Source organism: Eleutherodactylus coqui, chromosome 2 (genome assembly GCF_035609145.1).
Source record: "Eleutherodactylus coqui strain aEleCoq1 chromosome 2, aEleCoq1.hap1, whole genome shotgun sequence".
Classification (NCBI taxonomy): Eukaryota; Metazoa; Chordata; class Amphibia; order Anura; family Eleutherodactylidae; genus Eleutherodactylus; species Eleutherodactylus coqui.
In genome coordinates this window covers 296104129-296122612 of record NC_089838.1, presented here as the reverse complement: position 1 = coordinate 296122612, position 18484 = coordinate 296104129, and the positions used below count along the sequence as shown (strand labels likewise).

The 18484-nt window shown below is 40.7% G+C and overlaps 1 protein-coding gene across 1 annotated transcript; it reads right to left on the bottom strand.

Annotated features, from left to right (window-relative positions):
- Positions 1–1726: 1726 nt before the first annotated feature.
- STAR (steroidogenic acute regulatory protein) lies at positions 1727–17994 on the bottom strand. Its single transcript, XM_066589450.1, has 7 exons — positions 17988–17994; positions 12473–12586; positions 12247–12374; positions 9886–10044; positions 5985–6163; positions 3250–3343; positions 1727–1950 (listed from the first exon to the last, which is right to left on the bottom strand). The coding sequence occupies exons 1-7, from the start codon at positions 17992–17994 to the stop codon at positions 1837–1839; spliced, it is 795 nt and encodes a 264-aa protein (XP_066445547.1). The 3' UTR covers positions 1727–1836.
- Between the last annotated feature and the right edge of the window lie 490 nt (positions 17995–18484).

Here is an 18484-nt window from a genome sequence, read left to right as displayed (position 1 = left end):
GTGCATTCTAATGATGTCACTGGGCTCTACCCACAATCTAATTACTATGCCGGACATAAGGAAACAAACAGGGATTTAAACCTTGGTTTTATGGAGATAATGGGTACTAGAGGCGTCTTATATTTCACCACCTATTAAAATATCATTTAATCTCTGACGAGCAGAGAATACATTTATATGGGGATGTCAGAAATCTTATATTTGACTTATCATGCTGTGTGTGTATGGTTAGGAGTATCTGACGATGTCACTGGCTACCTTGAAGATATTAGGTTTTATAATAATTCAGCTCACAAAATGGCCCCCTTAATAGTTTTCTGGGGACAGAAAGTCTTTAAAGCTGTATTCCCAAAATTGACTTTTATTACCTATCCAGGATATGTGATAAATCTGATCGGTGAGGGTTTCACTGCTGAGACCCCTGCTAATACTGAGAACGAAGCTCTCCTGTTCCCTATTTCTCTCACTCCAATCCTCGCAGTGATGTGGAGATTGAATAGATTGGCGGTTGAGAATATGCGGTTCCGCTCCATTCATTTCAAGGGGTCTGATGGAAATAGCCAATTACAAGTGCTCGGCTATTTCCAGCAGTTCCATTGAAAATTAAAGCAGCAGTACGGCATATGCCAATTGGACCACCACTCCATTCAAGCTCCTCCTGACTGCTGGGGGTATAATGAGCCTGCAGTGAGGAGACGAGGGGGACATGAGACCTCCCTTCTAAGAACTAGTGAGACCTTATTCTGTGGATAGGTGATTTACGATAATCTTGGGAATGCCCCTTTTAGAAAGACATTCTAAACTTAGCTATATTCTCAAATATCACAAGAATATCCTAAAAGATAACACTGATGGGAATCCATAGTTGGGAGTCCACCAGAAATCAGAGTGAAGGGGACAATGCTCAGTAAACAACAGCAAACCTTTCAGTGTTGGTCTGAATCTTTAGGGTACATTCATACATAGGATTGGTGCCGATTTTCCACAGTAAAAAATTTGTACCGAAATCTGCACAAAAATCTACATTATTGGGGCTACTTTTGATGCGGGTCCACAGCAGACTTCACCCCTTCAATTGAAAGGGTGAAATCTGCTGTGGATTCGTGTCAAAATCTAAATCCCCTTTAGAGTCGATCTGCACCAAAATCCACAGTGTAAATTATGCTGTGGATCCACAACAAATTTCGCCATGTATGAACGCACACGTAGGGTTCTATTACATGAGCACTGGCAGCTTCTGGGCTGCTGTTGCAAGTCAAGTTGCAGCCCAACAATTAACCCTTTCCAATCCCATTTGTGTTCAGATTTTCCTAGGGGGCTTACTCCTTTTCTGACGTTACACAACGGCGCTATATGCTGGCTAAAGCCAGTACTGCATGAGGTGACAAATTGGATAGCCTCCGACAGCAGAGAGGCTGGCAATATACAGTAAGAGAACCCCGACGGATGTCTTCCAACATTAGAGCTGTACAGCCTTAAATCATAATGTCTTAAGACATCAGACAGTGGATTGGAAAGGGTTAAGGGTAAATAGTGAGCATCCTTTGCTCTTAAAAAGACTCCATTGAAGAATCGCAATGGCTGAAATTCTAAGTTAGAGAATTCTCTGGCCAACAAGGATCCATGTGATCTTCCAAATGTTCAGGGCTGTTTGTTTTTTTTAATTAAATATATCAGAAGAATTCCTCTGAGAATATGGTGGATGAAAAGGGCTACATGACCCATCTATACATCAATCATTATACTCAAAATGACATGTGGTACTTGACAATACCTAATTTATTGGCCCTAAGTTTGTAAGATTAGCAGGAGGAATGTGGACAGGAGGCTAAACGGCTAGCAGAGGGAGAGGCTGGGGCTAGACATGGTGACTCTGTTGCGGAGATATTCAGCAAAATCCACTTGTGTTTGGGACAACATTTGGTTGATGATAGTTTTTGGCAGCCAGCCCTGGAGAAAGGATGAAAAATATGGGTTATTATAGGAAAGTCACAAATAATATTTAAAAAACCTAGTACTAAATGGACTGGAAAAGGGACACCATGGGTCATGGCTTAAAAGCAAAGAACTCTACCACTGTTAGAGAAGGCATAGAAGATCATATGGGGGTGGTAAACTGAGTGGCCCAATGTCCTCATATAGAGTCCTAAGAGATGAGGGAGGTATCTATGGAAATGTTGCTCAAAAAGAGTTCATATTTTACAAAAATGTGACCGCGTTTCAATAAGTTAGCTTGCTTAGATCACGAACAGTGGTAACACAAACTTGGATATTTTTTTTAAACGACCTATGAGGGAAAAGAGGCTTTCATGCAAATTGCTCTAGAGCCTCAGCCAAGCTATAAACCAAACTGAAACTTTGCAGAACTTCATAGAGTAAGCGTGTGAATATTCTGTAAAAATATCAGCAAATTTGAAGGTGGTCGAGCAAGGACCATTAGGTCAGTTGACATGGAATGTCCCTATAGTAACACACACATAGTACTATTATGTTTGCACTTTTTGATGATTCTCGCAATTATAGATATAAATAAAGCAGTTCCTGAAATTATATCAGGGGGTTGGAGTATGGCTGAACATACACCTGGAAAATTTGCCAAGTAATGTTATGCTAGCACACTGAGTGAGCTGCACTGTTGTATACCATTGCGGCAGGGGCGTAACTATAGAGGGTGCAGGGGATGCGGTTGCACCCGGGCCCAGGAGCCTTAGGGGGCCCATAAGGCCTCTCTTCTCCATATAGGGAGCCCAGTACTATGAATAAAGCATTATAGTTGGGGGCCCTGTTACAGGTTTGCATTGGGGCCCTGAAGCTTCAAGTTATGTCTCTGTGCAGCATGGTTTAGGTATGGGTACAGGTACAGATAGAGCGGGGGGGGGGCCCAGCTCACCTTTTGCATCAGGGCCCCTGAGCCTTTACTTACGCCCCTGCATTGCGGTATTGCGGTATTATGTAGGCAGTGTATGCCACTCTTTATACATATATATATGTTTTTTGAGATGCTGTCTAAGTAATTGGGGATTACTATAGGCTGAAATATATTAATAAGATATTGATACAAATAATACTACTTTGGGAGACTCTAGTACAGAGTATCTGTTACCCATCTAATTTGTGAGGCAGATAATATCCTGTCCCACCAGAAATGAATGATCCTTGACTAAAAGCCAAGGCTCTTGATGACAAACCCACAATATAAATAGGTTGTTATAAATATACTTTATGACATGCTTTATAATTTCTACATACCTTTAGATCTATGCTAAGAAGCCAGGTTAGTTTGGTTTTTGAAGGATCTTCAAGCACTGGGTGAAGAACCATACATGTTGGGCCATTTTCTGCCCTGGAAAGAAGAAGATGAATACTTGTAATTTATGTTACTGCTATTACAGATATCATGCCAGAATTTATGACACATTATGTAACTGATGAGATCTAGTAATTTAATATTACTTGAAGGCATTGAACATCAGAGGAAAAAAGTAAAACTGTTACAAGAACCATTACTGATGCCTCATTCCATGACATTTATCAGGAACGTAACTATAGAAGGTGCAAAGCTTGCACTTTGACCTGTGCCCTGGTACCTAAAAAAGTCCAAAGGTCGCTCTGACAGGTAAGAGAATACTATGGTAATATGCAGTTGCAGGGAAAAGTAAGCGACTAATTTGGAATTACCTGTACTTCTACATTGATTACTAATGGGACTTAAATAGCAAATACAATCTAACTGCTAACAGACAAATGCATCATCCATGTCGTTTATTGAGCACATTGATATACACAGTGCAGGAAGAAAAATTGAGTCTCTGTGTTAGTAACTACTCTAAGAGCTAATTGACAAAAGGTTTTTTCAATTAGAGAAATTGGAAGTGCGAGTTTCACAAGTGCTTTGCCCATTAAATAGAGGCACAGAAAGCCTGGTTACTGACCAATATGTTCTTTTCAAGAAAGATGGGTTGATGTAAACTATGCTTCGATACAATCAACTTTCAGAAGACTTGTTATAGCTAGAAAAGGTTAAAAAAGCATTGCTAAAGCCCTGAGTATACAGTCAAACCTCTAGTTTAGTTGGTAATCCGTCCGAAAGCAATCGGCTAAACTTGAAACTAATGAAACTAGAGGCAATTATCTCCATAGGAAACAATGTAAATCCAATTAATTCATTCTAGACATTCCAAAAATCACACCAAATCACATTTTAGTACAGCGTTTAGAGCTGCTCTTTCAGCTCAGCGCTAAATGCTGTATAACGCTCCCATTTCAATGGCGCTGTTCACACAAGGGGTTTCGGCCCTGCATCACCCAATGAAATAAATGGGTGGCATTTTCAGCGCTGCTGAAAACGCGGTGCAACTTGGTACTGTTTTTTTTTGGCAGCGCTAAACTCCCTAGCTACACTGCCTGAGAGAAAAAAAAACAGTACTCACCTTGCAGGTGCTATCAGTGGATATTAGTGTACCATCTCTCCACCGGAAGAATGGGTGGAGACATGGGTTGGCCAGCTTCAGTTGCAGGGAACACCCATGTGCTCGGTAAATTAGGTGTTTGACTGCCGCATACATACCTTTTGGGTGCTGGACTGCCTCCATCCTCAGAGCGCCGTCCGCGGTGGGGTACAGCCTCCATCATCCTCCTGGTTCTAGGGTGTCTCCCAGTCTCCATCATCCTCCCAGTGTGGGCATCACCTGTTGCAGCAGCTACGGCTGCTTACAACCTCCAGCATCCTACAAGCATGTGCAGTGCCTGTTGTGGCACCTGCAGCGGATGAGGACTGCCTGTGTAAGACCTGGTGGCCCGCAGCATTGGAGGTGCAAGCCTGTCTACCTGAGAAGGAGGTGGACAGCTGGGAGAACACACTCCAGACCGCAAACGCCCGGCTTTGCCGCTGACACCAGAATGGCCGGACACAGGTTGCCATGTAGGCTGACATCATCTCCGGCAACACGGGAAATGGGAGCGCAGGCAGACAGCTGTCAGCGGGGGACGGCATCGGTGGACACAAGGTCGGCATGGAGGTGGACAGCATTTCCAGTATTGCTGGGGAATGGGAGCGCTGCCAGACACAGCTGAAGAATAATGATGTTCACAGAAGGACAGCATGAAGCAGCTGCTGAGGCTAAAATAAAACATTGAGGCCATCTCAAGTGTGCCTGATGCCTCAGGATGTTCCACAATGCTTATGAGAGAATATTTGAATATTCTATGGACAAATGATACTTTTAGCACAAATTCACAATGCTATGCTTGTAGGGAAAAACGACCCTGCACACTAAAACTCAACCCAACTGTGAAGCCTTGTGAAGGGAGCGTCATGGTTTAGGGTTGCTTTGCTGCCTTAGGATCTGCAAGTCTTGTGATCTTTGAGGAAACAATGAATTCTAAGATGTTTCAAAACATTTGTAGGACAATGTAAGGGCAGCCGTTCATGACCTTAAGCTGAAGAGACTTTGGGTGATGCAAGACAATGCCTCAAAGCAGACACGTAAATCAACTAAAGAATAGTTAAAAAAAAAACCTGTTTTGAAATGGCCAATTCAGAATCCTGACCTTAGCCGTAAGGAAATTCTGTGGCACGACCTGAAGTGGGTTGTGCATGAAAGGCACCCCAGAAATATTGAGGAACTAAAAGACACAAGCCATACAACTGTTGTTTGTTGTTAGATTGTGTTTGTCTATATTTATGATAACAATCACACCACAAATTTCTTAATAATCAGTGCAGAAATCCAGGTAACTTCAACGGGCTAGTTAACTTCTTGCAACTACTATATAACACGTGAAAGTTAAGGGGTCAAGATAGATTTTATCGGCTCCAAGAGCTTTACACTAAATCTCTGACATCAGCCATTTTTAAGCTGTATCTACTATAAAACTAAATTATTCATATAAACAGCTCCATTTCATTAGTTATTGTCTTTGACGACTCGAGAGCCATAGGAAAAAATTACAGAAGTATAAATCTTAGCTCCCATCTTCCATACCTTACATATCCCTCCTGTTCTGGCATTCCGCTAAATCTTGTTGACATTCCAGCGAGAATACAGGTAGACCCTCTCCTCTTGCTGCATCGCACATTCACGAAATCCCGAGGTCCTACAACAGGGACTTCTGTCGCTTTCTCGTGTGTTATTAATGTGTCCTTACCAATCTTTTGCAGAATCTGAAGGAAAGAGAGAAATTTGATGTCACAACACTGAACTGTCCCTCCTCCCTTGAATGAGCATCCTCGTGTAGGTCAACCTAGCGTTAATCGGGAAATCTGAGATTTATTTCCATAAATAGCGGCGCTGTTGTCATTGGGCCAAGTCTGTTATTGTATTTTAGCGCCAGTCACTTGACAGAGGCTAAATTGCAATACCTGATACAGCCAATAAACAAGAGAGGCGCTGTTTTTTGGAAATAAAGAGTAAATATTACCAACACTTCACCGAGAGGTACATTGAACAAGATAGTCTATGATTTGTTTTTATTCTACACACAATCCTTTTGTTTGTAGGAAAATTGGTTATTACTAATGTTGGAACATTTATGCAAATTTTATAGCATGCATTATGTTTGAATTGTAAAAGGCGCAATCTGGACTCTGTATGCAACTTTGTTATTAACTGTGTCTTCAGAAACCTCCTCAGTCCCCCAAAAATCCATCTAGTGTAAGGGCTCACTCACACAGGTATGTGTTGTGTGTGGTTTTTTTCACACCTTTCGTACTTACTGCACAATTTAAGCTCCCATAGCTTATAATTGGCGTATTACGCACCTAAATAGGTCATGCTGTGTTTTTTTTTTACGTGAATGGAAAACGCAGGTCTGAACGGCCCTATCTAAATAAATGTTAGCACTACGGAATATGCAGACAACCTACGGCCCGCGTGAGTGAGCCCTAAGGGATTATTCACATAGGAGAGAATCTCGCACAAGTTTTGTGTGTTGCGAGATGCAGAAAACTCACACAAATATGAACTCCATTCTTTTGAATGGACTTATTCACATGAGCGATTTTTTTCATAGCATGACCCATCTTTGGGTCTGCTGAAAGGCCTGTCCATGGTTTTCAATGCGACCTTAAAAGACATCACATGGCATTCGAAAGCCATGCAATATGCATGCAAGGGTGATGCGATGTTTCCCATTGAAATCAATGGGAAACACTTGCGATCCTCTGACGCACGTGAAACATGCGCCTGAGAATCGCAATTTCACAGAAATTTGACATGTGTCTTTCAATACAAAACGTTGGTAGCTTTCAACAGTAAATAGATAACAAACAAATATATGTATAGAATTTATTTTATTCATATATATATATTTTTTTTTTCTATTCATATAATTTTTTAAAATTTCTCTCTCTCTCTCTCTCTCTCTCTCTCTATATATATATATTAAATTCATATATATATATATATATATATATATATATATATATAAATATGAATTTTTTTAAAATTATATATATACACACACACACACACACATATATACCGTGTTTCCCCAAAGATAAGACAGTGTCTTATATTAATTTTTGTTCAAAAAGGTCTAACTGTTTTACATGTATAGCTGCCTGGACACTATTTAAATTGACTTTTTTAATTAACTGTTAGCAGGGCTTAATTTTGGAGTAGGGCTTATATTTCAAGCATCCTCAAAAAGCCTGAAAAATCATTTTGCATCCTCAAAATGTATGTATAGCTGCCTGGACACTATTTAAATTGACTTTTTTAATTAACTGTTAGCAGGGCTTAATTTTGGAGTAGGGCTTATATTTCAAGCATCCTCAAAAAGCCTGAAAAATCATTTTGCATCCTCAAAATTTCTGGAAAATAAAGCTACGCCTTATTTTCAGGGTATGTCTTATTTTCAGGGAAACAGGGTATATATATATATATATATATATATACACACACATACAGTGTGGCCCCTAAAACAATGCATACACACATCAATACTGCATATCTATCTTGTGAATGGGGGATACATTGATTCCTAGGGATAACCCTTTTGACCAAATGCTTTTAAAAACTTGGACTACAGACAGACAATTTAGAAAAACAGTTTCTAAACAGTTATAATAACTAAATAATATATCGCTAAAATGATCTAAAATGCTCAGTTCTGTTACAAGACGTCGTAGAGTTGACCGCTCGCCTAATTTTTTTCTCATGTGGCTACTTATATACTTTACAAATAAACTCCAGCCAAGAAGCCCTGCGCTCATGGAACTGTTAAGGATAAGCCGACAGCAGACGGCAGGAATGTGTTTTCACAGAGCATGGAGCACACACCAAGGCCGTTGTGATAATGAGCCAAGGAAGTACATGATAGGAGACCACTTCATACCAAAAACTAGCAACAATAATCTGAATATGTAGGGGAGGCATTGTAATTATGATAAGAGCATATTTGAAGCATACAATGTCCAGGACTTTAGAGTTTTAAAGGATTTTCATTAGCCAAGAAAAATAATATTGCTTGGGATGTTTTGCTTTCTTAAAGGGGAACAGATACCATAAAATGAAAATATTATGATTCTACGCCCAGAAGCAGTTTATTTTCTGAAACTGTTCATCCTAGCCACTAGGTGGCAGCACATGAAGAATCCTGGATATGCAAGAAGTTGTAGAACAGTTACAAAATGCCTATACAACAGTATTTGGCATTGTCTGGATTTATAGTTGGAGGCTAGAGATATCAATCATGAATAGAGATGAGCAAGCCCACTCAGTAAAGGCAGTTACTTGAGCAAGCAAATGCAGTAGTAGATCAACACAGATTTGCCCAATATTTTAACCACCATATTGTACTTAGCCAATATATTGTTCTAGTCACATAGAGTTGCCCACAAAAAAGCTACCCTTACATATTAAGCCATACAAATGTGACAGCCAGAGAATTGTGCATACAGAGCAGTGCTCCTTTAATACAACACACACATACCCCTTAGTCCTACAATTTCTTACTAAGTTTCCTGTCCAAGACCCTAATAGCTAAAGTGGAGAGCAACTACCAAGAGCATTGATTTTGATTGAAGTTGTGTAATGCTTTTTTTCTCCTGTGGTGGCACTGCAGGGAAATTGAACACTTGCTGCCAGATTCACTTACAGTTTAAAGCTGATCATTGGGGCTTCCAGCAGTTGGACATCCTATGGTTAACTAATTCGCAGAGAGTGCAAGAATGGTTGGAGCAGGTCCAAGAAAAGAAATTGGAGGACACAACATTGTGTGCTAATATGGAGTTCATGAGATACTCAGTGCAATGTGCTGCTAAGAGCTTATCATTTTTCTAGAGAGTTACACCGTCTGCCCACTTTTCTCCTTTCACTATTGGCTTGCTTATCCTCCAATAGGGCAACTTTTTAGAGAGTGTCGTAAATGGGATGAATGAAGTCAATGGGTTGGGTCTGGTATTACACATATTTATTTGACTATGGATGATCTGCAATACTAGGCGCTAGAGATGAGCGAGCATACTGGGTAAGGCGATATACTCGAGAGAGCATCGCCTTTTTCGAGTACCTGCTGGCTCGTCCCTGAAGATTCAGGGGGGCCGTGGGGGTCGGGGGCGGTACGGGGCAGCGAGGGGGAGCTGGGAGGAGAGTGAGAGAGATCCCTCTCTCTCTCCCTCCCGATCCCCTCCGCAACCCCCTGCGGGACAAGCCAGCAGGTACTCGAAAAAGGCGATGCTCTCTCGAGTATATCGCCTTACCAAGTATGGTCGCTCATCTCTACTAGGCACTGCTAATGGACAAGAGTGAAGCTATTTCTAGAAACAAAACAGACGGTATAGCACCCCTTTGAAGAAAAAGTCCAGCAATAACATTTACCCTTCCTCCATTATCTTGTGACATTTTGTTAAATACAATAATAAACATTAGAACAATTTCCTACCTTAACTTCTTTGACTCTTGGATTCCACTCGCCCATCTTCTCCATATTGTCTACCAGTTCTCCATATAGATTATTCAGCGGCTTCTCTACTACTGCTTCCAGCTTAAAGACTTTTCCGATGTCTGGAAGAACTTTACTGAGAACTTTATCCCCATTGGCCTTTACAAGTTCAAAAAATGAATTATTATTAGTATCATATTTTACATTAGAGAAATGACTTCTAACATTTTATTTTTGCCTTAGTAGCGATCAAATCTAGATTATATCTAAGGGTGCTTTTATAAGGGATGACTAATGCCCCTGTGTTTTCACACAGGAGTGATAGTCGTTAAGTGAATGGAGACGGATTGTGCCAGAGGTCTCTTCCATCCACCCAATGTGAACAGGCAGTCGTTCAGATATGAATGACTGCCTGTTTACTCGTAGAGAGAAGTTGCTCACTAGTCGTTTTCTTTCAGTGAGTAGAAACAAAGTGACTAGCAACTACTGAGTGATTTCACGCTCAGTACGCAGTCGGGTTCTGCTTTTACATAGGACTACTATTGATCAAAATTGCTAATTTGAGCGATATTCCAGCCAGTAGTCGGCCTGTATAAAAAGTACCCTAAGTGAACTCTCTGGAATTACTTACATTTCTGTATTTTGATTTTTATCTAAGACACAATTACAAATAGATATTGTGTAACTAATCTGATAACACACAAGCAGATGTATTGGTCATGTCTTTTACTGAGCACACTGCCTAAAGATCCACAATACGGGGGGAAAAAGCAAGCGAACATCTGTTTTAATGACTTCTCCAAGAGTTGATTGGGAAAAAAAAGTGTTTCAATTAAAGAGTGGAGACTGGAAGTGTGTGTTTCATAGGTGTTTTACCCATTAAATAAAGACACATAAAGCCTGGTTATTGACAAATCTTTTCTTTAATAGGTCACGGTGAGCCCCCCGTTCTATCCTAAATTGGTAAACATAGATCATACTTATCCAGATTCTCCCCTCTAGCCCAGTGGGCCCTGGCATCTTCCCAGATGCCGATGCTGACCCTGGCTTTTGAGTATGAATAAACCCTAAAATAATTAGTGCTCACGCAAATGGTCTTTAATAGCACCAGCCTGTTCCTATGTGTGCCTCTGATTTCACATAAAAGCACAGAGGTTGGCTATCATTGATTCTAGAGGTACTTCATATTCAGAAGCGAAAGGTGGTTTCCTATATTTGCTCTGATGCAGTTTTTTTATGCAGTTTTTGAAGCCACTGCCAGAAGTGGATCATGAAGGGAGAGAAGGTATCTTTTCTTTATTTGAATCTACCCTTAGTCTTGGTTTCAAAAGCTGCATCAAAGGGGCATGTATGAAACCACCCTGTGTTTTGCTCAAACAGACATGTGTCAAGTTTGTTTAAATTAGGCCACTTTCACACAGGTGCGAAAATCGTGCGATTTTCTTGTGATGTGACAGTGCTACAAATTGCATGTATGTGAAGCCCATAAGGAAGGGGAAAAATTGTGGCATGCTCTATACAGCATTTGCAATGTTTTGTAGCCCATGCTTCCTTATGAAGCCTTCCTTTGTGTTGCATTGCATGAAATTGCGGTTTTCGTGCGGTGCAATGCAACTTTTACAGTAGCAAGTCCTACTATTTGTCCCTAAAATAATCCCTAGCTACATAAAAAAAATAAAAATACATTACCTAACAGGCGCTGTCCTCTCAGATGCACTTCTCCTCCGGCAGAGGGTATAAAAATCCCACCTCCACGAAGCGCTGGCTCTGATTTGTTACCGAGCGCCGCGGCTCAGCCAATCACTGCAGCGTTCAATGAACCAATGACAGCCTTCAAATTGAATGTCTGTGATTAGTTCATCAAGTGCTGCAGTTATTGGCTGAGGCGTGGTGCTTGAAAACCAAGCTGAGCCAGCGATTCCTGGAGGTGGGATTTTTGAAGCCCCTGACCAGGAAGCACTGGCTGAAGACTACAAACAAGTACTCCGGAACTGCCGGAGGAGAAGTACGGTGGAGCGGACAGCGCCTGTTAGGTTATGTATTGTTTTTGTTTTTAAATGTAGCTAGGGCTTATTTTGGGGGTAGGTCTTATATTTCAAGCCACCCAAAAATTCCCGGTGAAAGAGCACCACAAAATCGTGATATTGTAGAAAACACAGCTGTGATATCGCAGCGATTTTCTTGTATGAATACGGTTCTGACCAGATGGAAACCGTAAACAAAAGACCTAATGAAGACCCCTGTCCATCTACAGTACAATAAACATTTGCTAAAAAGTATGAATTTAAAAATTGACTTTACGTTCCCTCCGACTTCTAAAGATAGTTATCTTGAGCTAATAGAGAATATAAGTGATCCTACCTCCATAATTTCCACTTTCCAACCATCTTGTTCTCCTAGGATGCTCATTGACTTCTTTAGGGCTTCTTCTCCTTGCTTTATGTAAGACATCTCAACTTCAGTGTATGGTTTCTCATCAAGCCTAGAACCTAATGAAAACATTTATGAACAAGACACATCTACCTCTCTTGAATCTGCCTGCTGAGTCACATGAGGCATTTAATATACCAAAATATTTGTGACTTACTTAGTAGAGAGCTTCTTCTTCTGACTTGACTTAACCATTGACTAGGTCCTGGCCCAACCAAAGCCAACTTTTCAAGTTCATGTGAGAGAGCTACGGCAGCCGTTCTCCTGAGACCTGAAAAATAAGTATATATTATTGATCATTGTCAGCTCTAACATAAGACGGGAGTCATTAATTTGGTGTGATGGTATTATTTTGAAGGGTAGCACTAAATAATGAATGAGAGATCAATGGTATGGATAGGTTATATATAACTCCTATATATAGAGTTGGAAAAAAGTTGAAAAATTACTGAAAACTCATTTTTCTTCTGTCAGTCTTATCACATCATTCAGTCCATTCATCCATCCATCACATGTTGTATATCTGATCAATATAGTTGGAGCAATCGGAGGATGGTTTCATGCAATATCCTGCCCAGTGATAGCTGTACTGTAGGTTACTGTAGCTGTACTGCAGTTATAAAATGCACTACAAAAAGTTTTGTGCCTTTTTTTTTAGCAATTTGCTTGTTTTTTTGGGTTTGTCACATTCTTTTGCATTCTTGTGCTATGGCATTTTTTCCCATTGACATCTTTACAGGTTAAAAAAGGGTAAAAAAACGCGCAAAATAACATGTAAAAATGCATGAAATTCGTGGCATTTTTTACTAACTAGATAAGATGGAGCAAACAAAAATGTCCGTGAAGTAAGCATAAAGGTATGATCCCACTGACTGTAAATGCTGTGTGTTTTCCATAGATCTCATCCACGGTGTCTGCAGCAGAACTAACCGGCAGAGCGGTCCCTAGGACCACAACATATCAGTTGGTTGCTGCAGATTTCACTCTTTGCTGGGCAAAGATGGGCATCAGCACAACGTATGCACGTTATTGCGTACTTGATATGAGCTCGCAGGCAAACATGGTCTAATGTATTTGTCATGTTGTTCGCTTCAGATGTATCTCTTCCCCCTGTATTATTACTGCTAGTCTCATCTATACAGGACGATTCGTCGCACAAAACTTCATAAAGTGAAATTACATATCATAGGGTAACATTAGCAGCCGAAACAGACCGCATAATCACAGAGTGCCGTCATCACTGCGGAGCCCTATAGTTAGAGATAAGTAAACTAGTAGCATTGGTGAGGTTTGGGCTAAGGGTATATTCGCATGCTGCGGTTGCATTGCTGTTTCAGCGCACAGCTGTCACAAGTGCAGCTAATTAAACTATGGAACTTCAGCAATTAGGCTTTTGTTCCCAGTCTGAGTCGCAGTCTCAGGGCTCTTTCACGTGTCCGTAGGTGTTTTCACGTGGCCAGAAAACCGCATTGCAAAACTGCAGCATTTCATGTTAGAGACCTTTCACACTGGACGGAATTACGCCACAGGACACAGCCGCAGGTCTGACTGCAGATTGTGATGCAGAGTTGCAGGCAAGTTTGAAGCCATTTTCAATTGCGCATCAAAATCCGCAAGTAGCCTCCGGATTTTGGGGCATAATTTACCACGCTACGTGTGAATACACCCTGACTATAATTCACACTACCAGTATATGGAGAAGGCTGGTTGCTGAAGAAAGTTTAATTAAAATCTCCATATCATCTGGTTTGGCAGTGAACAGGTCTAGTGCGGCTTGGGTAAAATCTGGAAACTACCGGAGTGATGAGATACTGACATGAGAATGGTCACTACTGATAGAGCCGCCCCAGGTTTTCCAGCCACCTTACTAACAAGCTGCAGCTGAGTAGCCTTTATATAAGGAAGCTGTGTAGGAGGGTTGGGGGTTATTTGGTGTTTGACACCAGACTAGACAGTCAGAGCTTTAGGCTGCTTGTAATACTGGTGGCTAAATGAGCTGCAAATGTCAGGAAGCATCTACTGCTTAACAGCTGAAAGATTACAGTGCAAATAAGGGGTGTTTATGGACACCTTGAAGCTGTGTAGGATAGATACAGTATAGGGATATTTGAGTTGTGCCTCTGTTCTTCCAATATGGGTGACTTTTAGATCAGCAAGGCAGTTTATGAATAGGTTAGTGTGTGCTGCAAGGGGTCGCATCACTAAAGGCTGATAAGTTAATGGAGCAAAGATAGACTATGAAGTCTAATAGGAGAGCTTGTATTAGGGCTCCTTCACATGCTTGTATTTGCATGTGTAAAATCTGCATGCAAAATACACTTCGAATAGAACCCATGAGCTTTTAAGGGGTTCGTTCACATTTTTGTATCGTGCGCACAAGTTTAGGCTGCGCAAAAAAAAAAATATCCCACAGCATGCTTTACACTTCTGTGCATTTGCACACCAAATGTTTCCATAGAAGTCAATGGTGGGTGTGCAAATGTGCGTGCAATACAAATAAAAAAGCATAATATGCTATGTAATTCTGCTGAAAAAAAACTATGCATTAGACTAAATTAGCCAAATCAATCAGTGTCATGTTTGCTGTGCTCAAATGAACATGGCCTGCGGGCGGAGAAAGTACAGTAAGATGCACCAATATGTGCACAAGTCTCATTCAGTGTGCAAAAAAAGTTGCGCCGAAGCACCTGCAAATGCGCATACACATATAAAGGAGGCCTTAGCGGCTTAACGTGACCTAGTTATGTGCGTAATATGCAGAAAATAAAACCCGTTGACTTCAATGAGTCGGTTCGCGTGCGAGGATTATGGGGCGCTTATTTCACCCGCAGAAAAAAAGATAGAACATGAGAACATGCCTTATCTGTACACCAAAGGTCCCCAAAGAAGTCAATGGGGGATGTGCAAATGTACATGTAATATGTAAGGAGGTGCGTGAAACATTATGTAATGACGCAGGAAAAACCGCATCTGGAACTCAGACGAATTGGCCATTTTAGTCGGTGTTCCTGTCCTGCACGAATATACCATGCAGGCAGGAAAAGTACTATAATAGGCCAATACACAACCAAAAAAGCCTTGTTCAAAACACAAGAGATTTGCAATTGCGCTTATTTTAAGGCCAGCCTTAGGGTGCAACTTAAGAAAAAAAATGAAGCCCAGCAGCCAGGGGCAGACAAGGATGACACACAGCCTCTGTAATACATATAAGTACATAGAAGTATTTCTAAAGAACACAAGTGTACAAAGAAAAGCACACTGATAACATTTACATCAAGGCTACACGGTGACGCAACGCCAAGATCACATCGCAATGTTGCAAGTGATTGCATGTAGTCCCGTTACTACTTGCAATGTAATGCAACTTTGGCAAAGCAGCTGCAAAAAATCCAAACCATGGCAGAATGCAAAGTGCAAGCGACTTGTCCAGCGCAGTGTGCAATGAAAGTTGCATCCGAGTGACTCCATTGAAACCTTGCAGCTATTTTCCTTTAGGGCCTAATGGGTGTTAAAAATCTATAATTGCAGGCCATTCCGAGCCAAATAGCACCCTAAACTAGCACTGTCACCACAGTGCGTCGACAAATTACAGAATTTTTGGCCTGCTCACTAAAGCTTCTGTGTAGCCTTGATTTTATAATAAACCTAATGCACAGAATCCATAGTAGGGAATGCAAGTAACCTCAAAACTGTATCCGATGGAGTATGCTGCAACTTTTTTTTCTTCCGTCCACTTCATAAAAAATCTGCCAGAAAATCTATTCATTTGTATGAAATCTGAGGCATTCTGGAGGTATCCTAAGGCTTCTATGGGTGCTGGATTAGGATGCAGCCATAATATGTTAGGGTTTTTTTTTAAATCCCCAGAATTAGTAGTGTAGACCTTCTCTCGTTTGTGAAAGATAATCTTGATGGGATGCAGAAGTTGGAGACCTTATTTTATAATATTTGCACTCAAATTATTGCTGCTATGCAGATTAAGCACTTAATTAAGGGCACCGCCAGTGACGGGAGATATTAGTATCTTCTAAGCAGTAACCTTTCCAATTTGCGCAATAATATAGGTATTGCTAAATGTTTATTTTTCTTCTGAATGTCACTTCTGAGGTTGGAGCATAGATTTAATATTTGTTTATTGCTGAACAAGTCTTGTTCTGTACCCATCACCCCTTACTGAGCAATGTACTATAGATAAGCTACCAAGAAGACGAGGGGCTACTCCAATAACTGATTACTGTAATCTGGATAATCTACTATAATACTGCTCCATGTAGTCAGAACTAGACAACGGAGTAGAACGGATGTTTTAATCTTGCTACAGTTAACTCTGGATAACATGTTTTTTTACCAGTGTTGAACTGGGATCCCTTGAGATGACCACTGCGATGTTAAATACAAGAGCATGTTGACCTTTAACTGCCTTCCAAGTGACACTGTATAATAGGCACAAGACATAGAACCAATAAGGACTAAGGGGGTTATTGGTAAGTCAACTAAAAGATATAGATCCTAGTGCCAATGACTTGATGCAGAGCTGCCGTCAAATAAAATGGTTTTCTGCTAAACTCTTGGGGTTCTGTTTTAGGGGCACACTGATCAAAAAGCATCCTGGGTAGAAATGTAGCTATAAGGGGTACAGGAGCCCAAGGGCGCTCTGCAGTAGAAGATGACGCCAGTATTATAAATGTCACATAGTAGGTAGGGGACCTGTTACTGTACAAATTGTGCAAAGGGCAAATGAAACGGTCATGCTTCAGCATTTGGCAACAGTCTGACCCCGATTTTATCACTGCTTTACCCTGTAAAAGTCCTCTAAATAAGGTACTACATTACGGAGAGACAGTGTAACTATGTGACAATTGGCCTAAATTAATTTGGGATACATGTGTTGGAACATGTACAGTAAAGTCTATCCAAAAGCCAATCTCTTTTGAGAAGACAACATCCTTTATCAAGACCAGATTTTTTGTGAGATTTTCAATTGTGTTATATTCTCCTTGTACATGCGGTATATTGGCCTCTTCTTTGAGAAGAACACCCTTCTGGAAGATGATCCAATTTCGGGTGACCATCTCAAAGATTCCACTGTTACAGTATACACATGTTTTTCAATATCTCCGAGTATCTAAGGCTTGGATGTACAATTTTTATAATGGATAATCAATCGATGAAATTGTTTTCTCCTATCCCACGGAACCACTACTCCTACCTTTCAGAGTGTATGAACTACAAAAACCACCATTAAGCTCCCAGTTGGGAAGATATAACATTTAGCATACAGTCATGATTCCATAGTTGGTCAAAAACACTTAATATGCTACCCATAAGCTCAATAGTTCAGTCATTCTTCAACAGCTATCCGAGTAGGAATGCTTTTGTAGTTGTGTGCTTTTTGTTTCCTTAACACACCACCATCTAAAATACACAAAGTGCAGTTGACTTTTTGGGTAGCAGTATCTATATCAAGATGTACAGGTACATAAATACATGCAACTAGAAGTCATCCACTCGTACATCCAACATTTTTAGTTTTCTCTGGATTTACACTGTAAAACAATGTGAACTTGATGGACTCGTATTTTCCTACCCTTATTTTTCTATGCTTGTTAAACATCTATGTATATATCTACGTGCCTTCATTACTATTATGCCTTCATAATACATAAACTCACCTGTCATGTTGCGAAGATGTCTGTAAGATATACCGGCACAGAGTTTGAAGGTAGCAGGTAACATGTCTTGGATGAGAATTCAGTTGCCGGTCGGTATATATGGAGTGACTCTAGATTCTACAGCCGATGAGCTTTTCCAAGCGTGATATGGACTGTTGATAGTCAAGATGTTCAAAGTTCACTTCTGTTGGAAGGCTGTTGCTGGTCAGGTCCTCTGTATTACAATGATCAGTTAGCTAGGCTGAATATCTTAGCTCTGAGTATATCTGATATGATTTCCTGGGCAAGATCCAGAACTCTGTTTTAAATCCTTTTGTCTGAAGGATACGGTGCTGTAATGACATAGATAAGAACACATCATCATTTACTGGAGGCCAGCAGGAGCAAGGACGAGAGCTGACAAGTATGTCAGCTGTATGATTAAATGCTGATAGAACACATCAAGGCAAAGATGTAGCAACCACCACTAGATCATTAACCCCATATGCATTTTAGCC

Coding starts and splice junctions, on each gene's coding strand:
- STAR (XM_066589450.1), bottom strand. Junction 10,045..12,246: donor GGAAAGTGGAAATTATGGAG/GTAGGATCACTT, acceptor GAACTTGTAAAG/GCCAATGGGGATAAAGTTCT. Junction 1,951..3,249: donor TTCTTAGCATAGATCTAAAG/GTATGTAGAAAT, acceptor TCCTTTCTCCAG/GGCTGGCTGCCAAAAACTAT.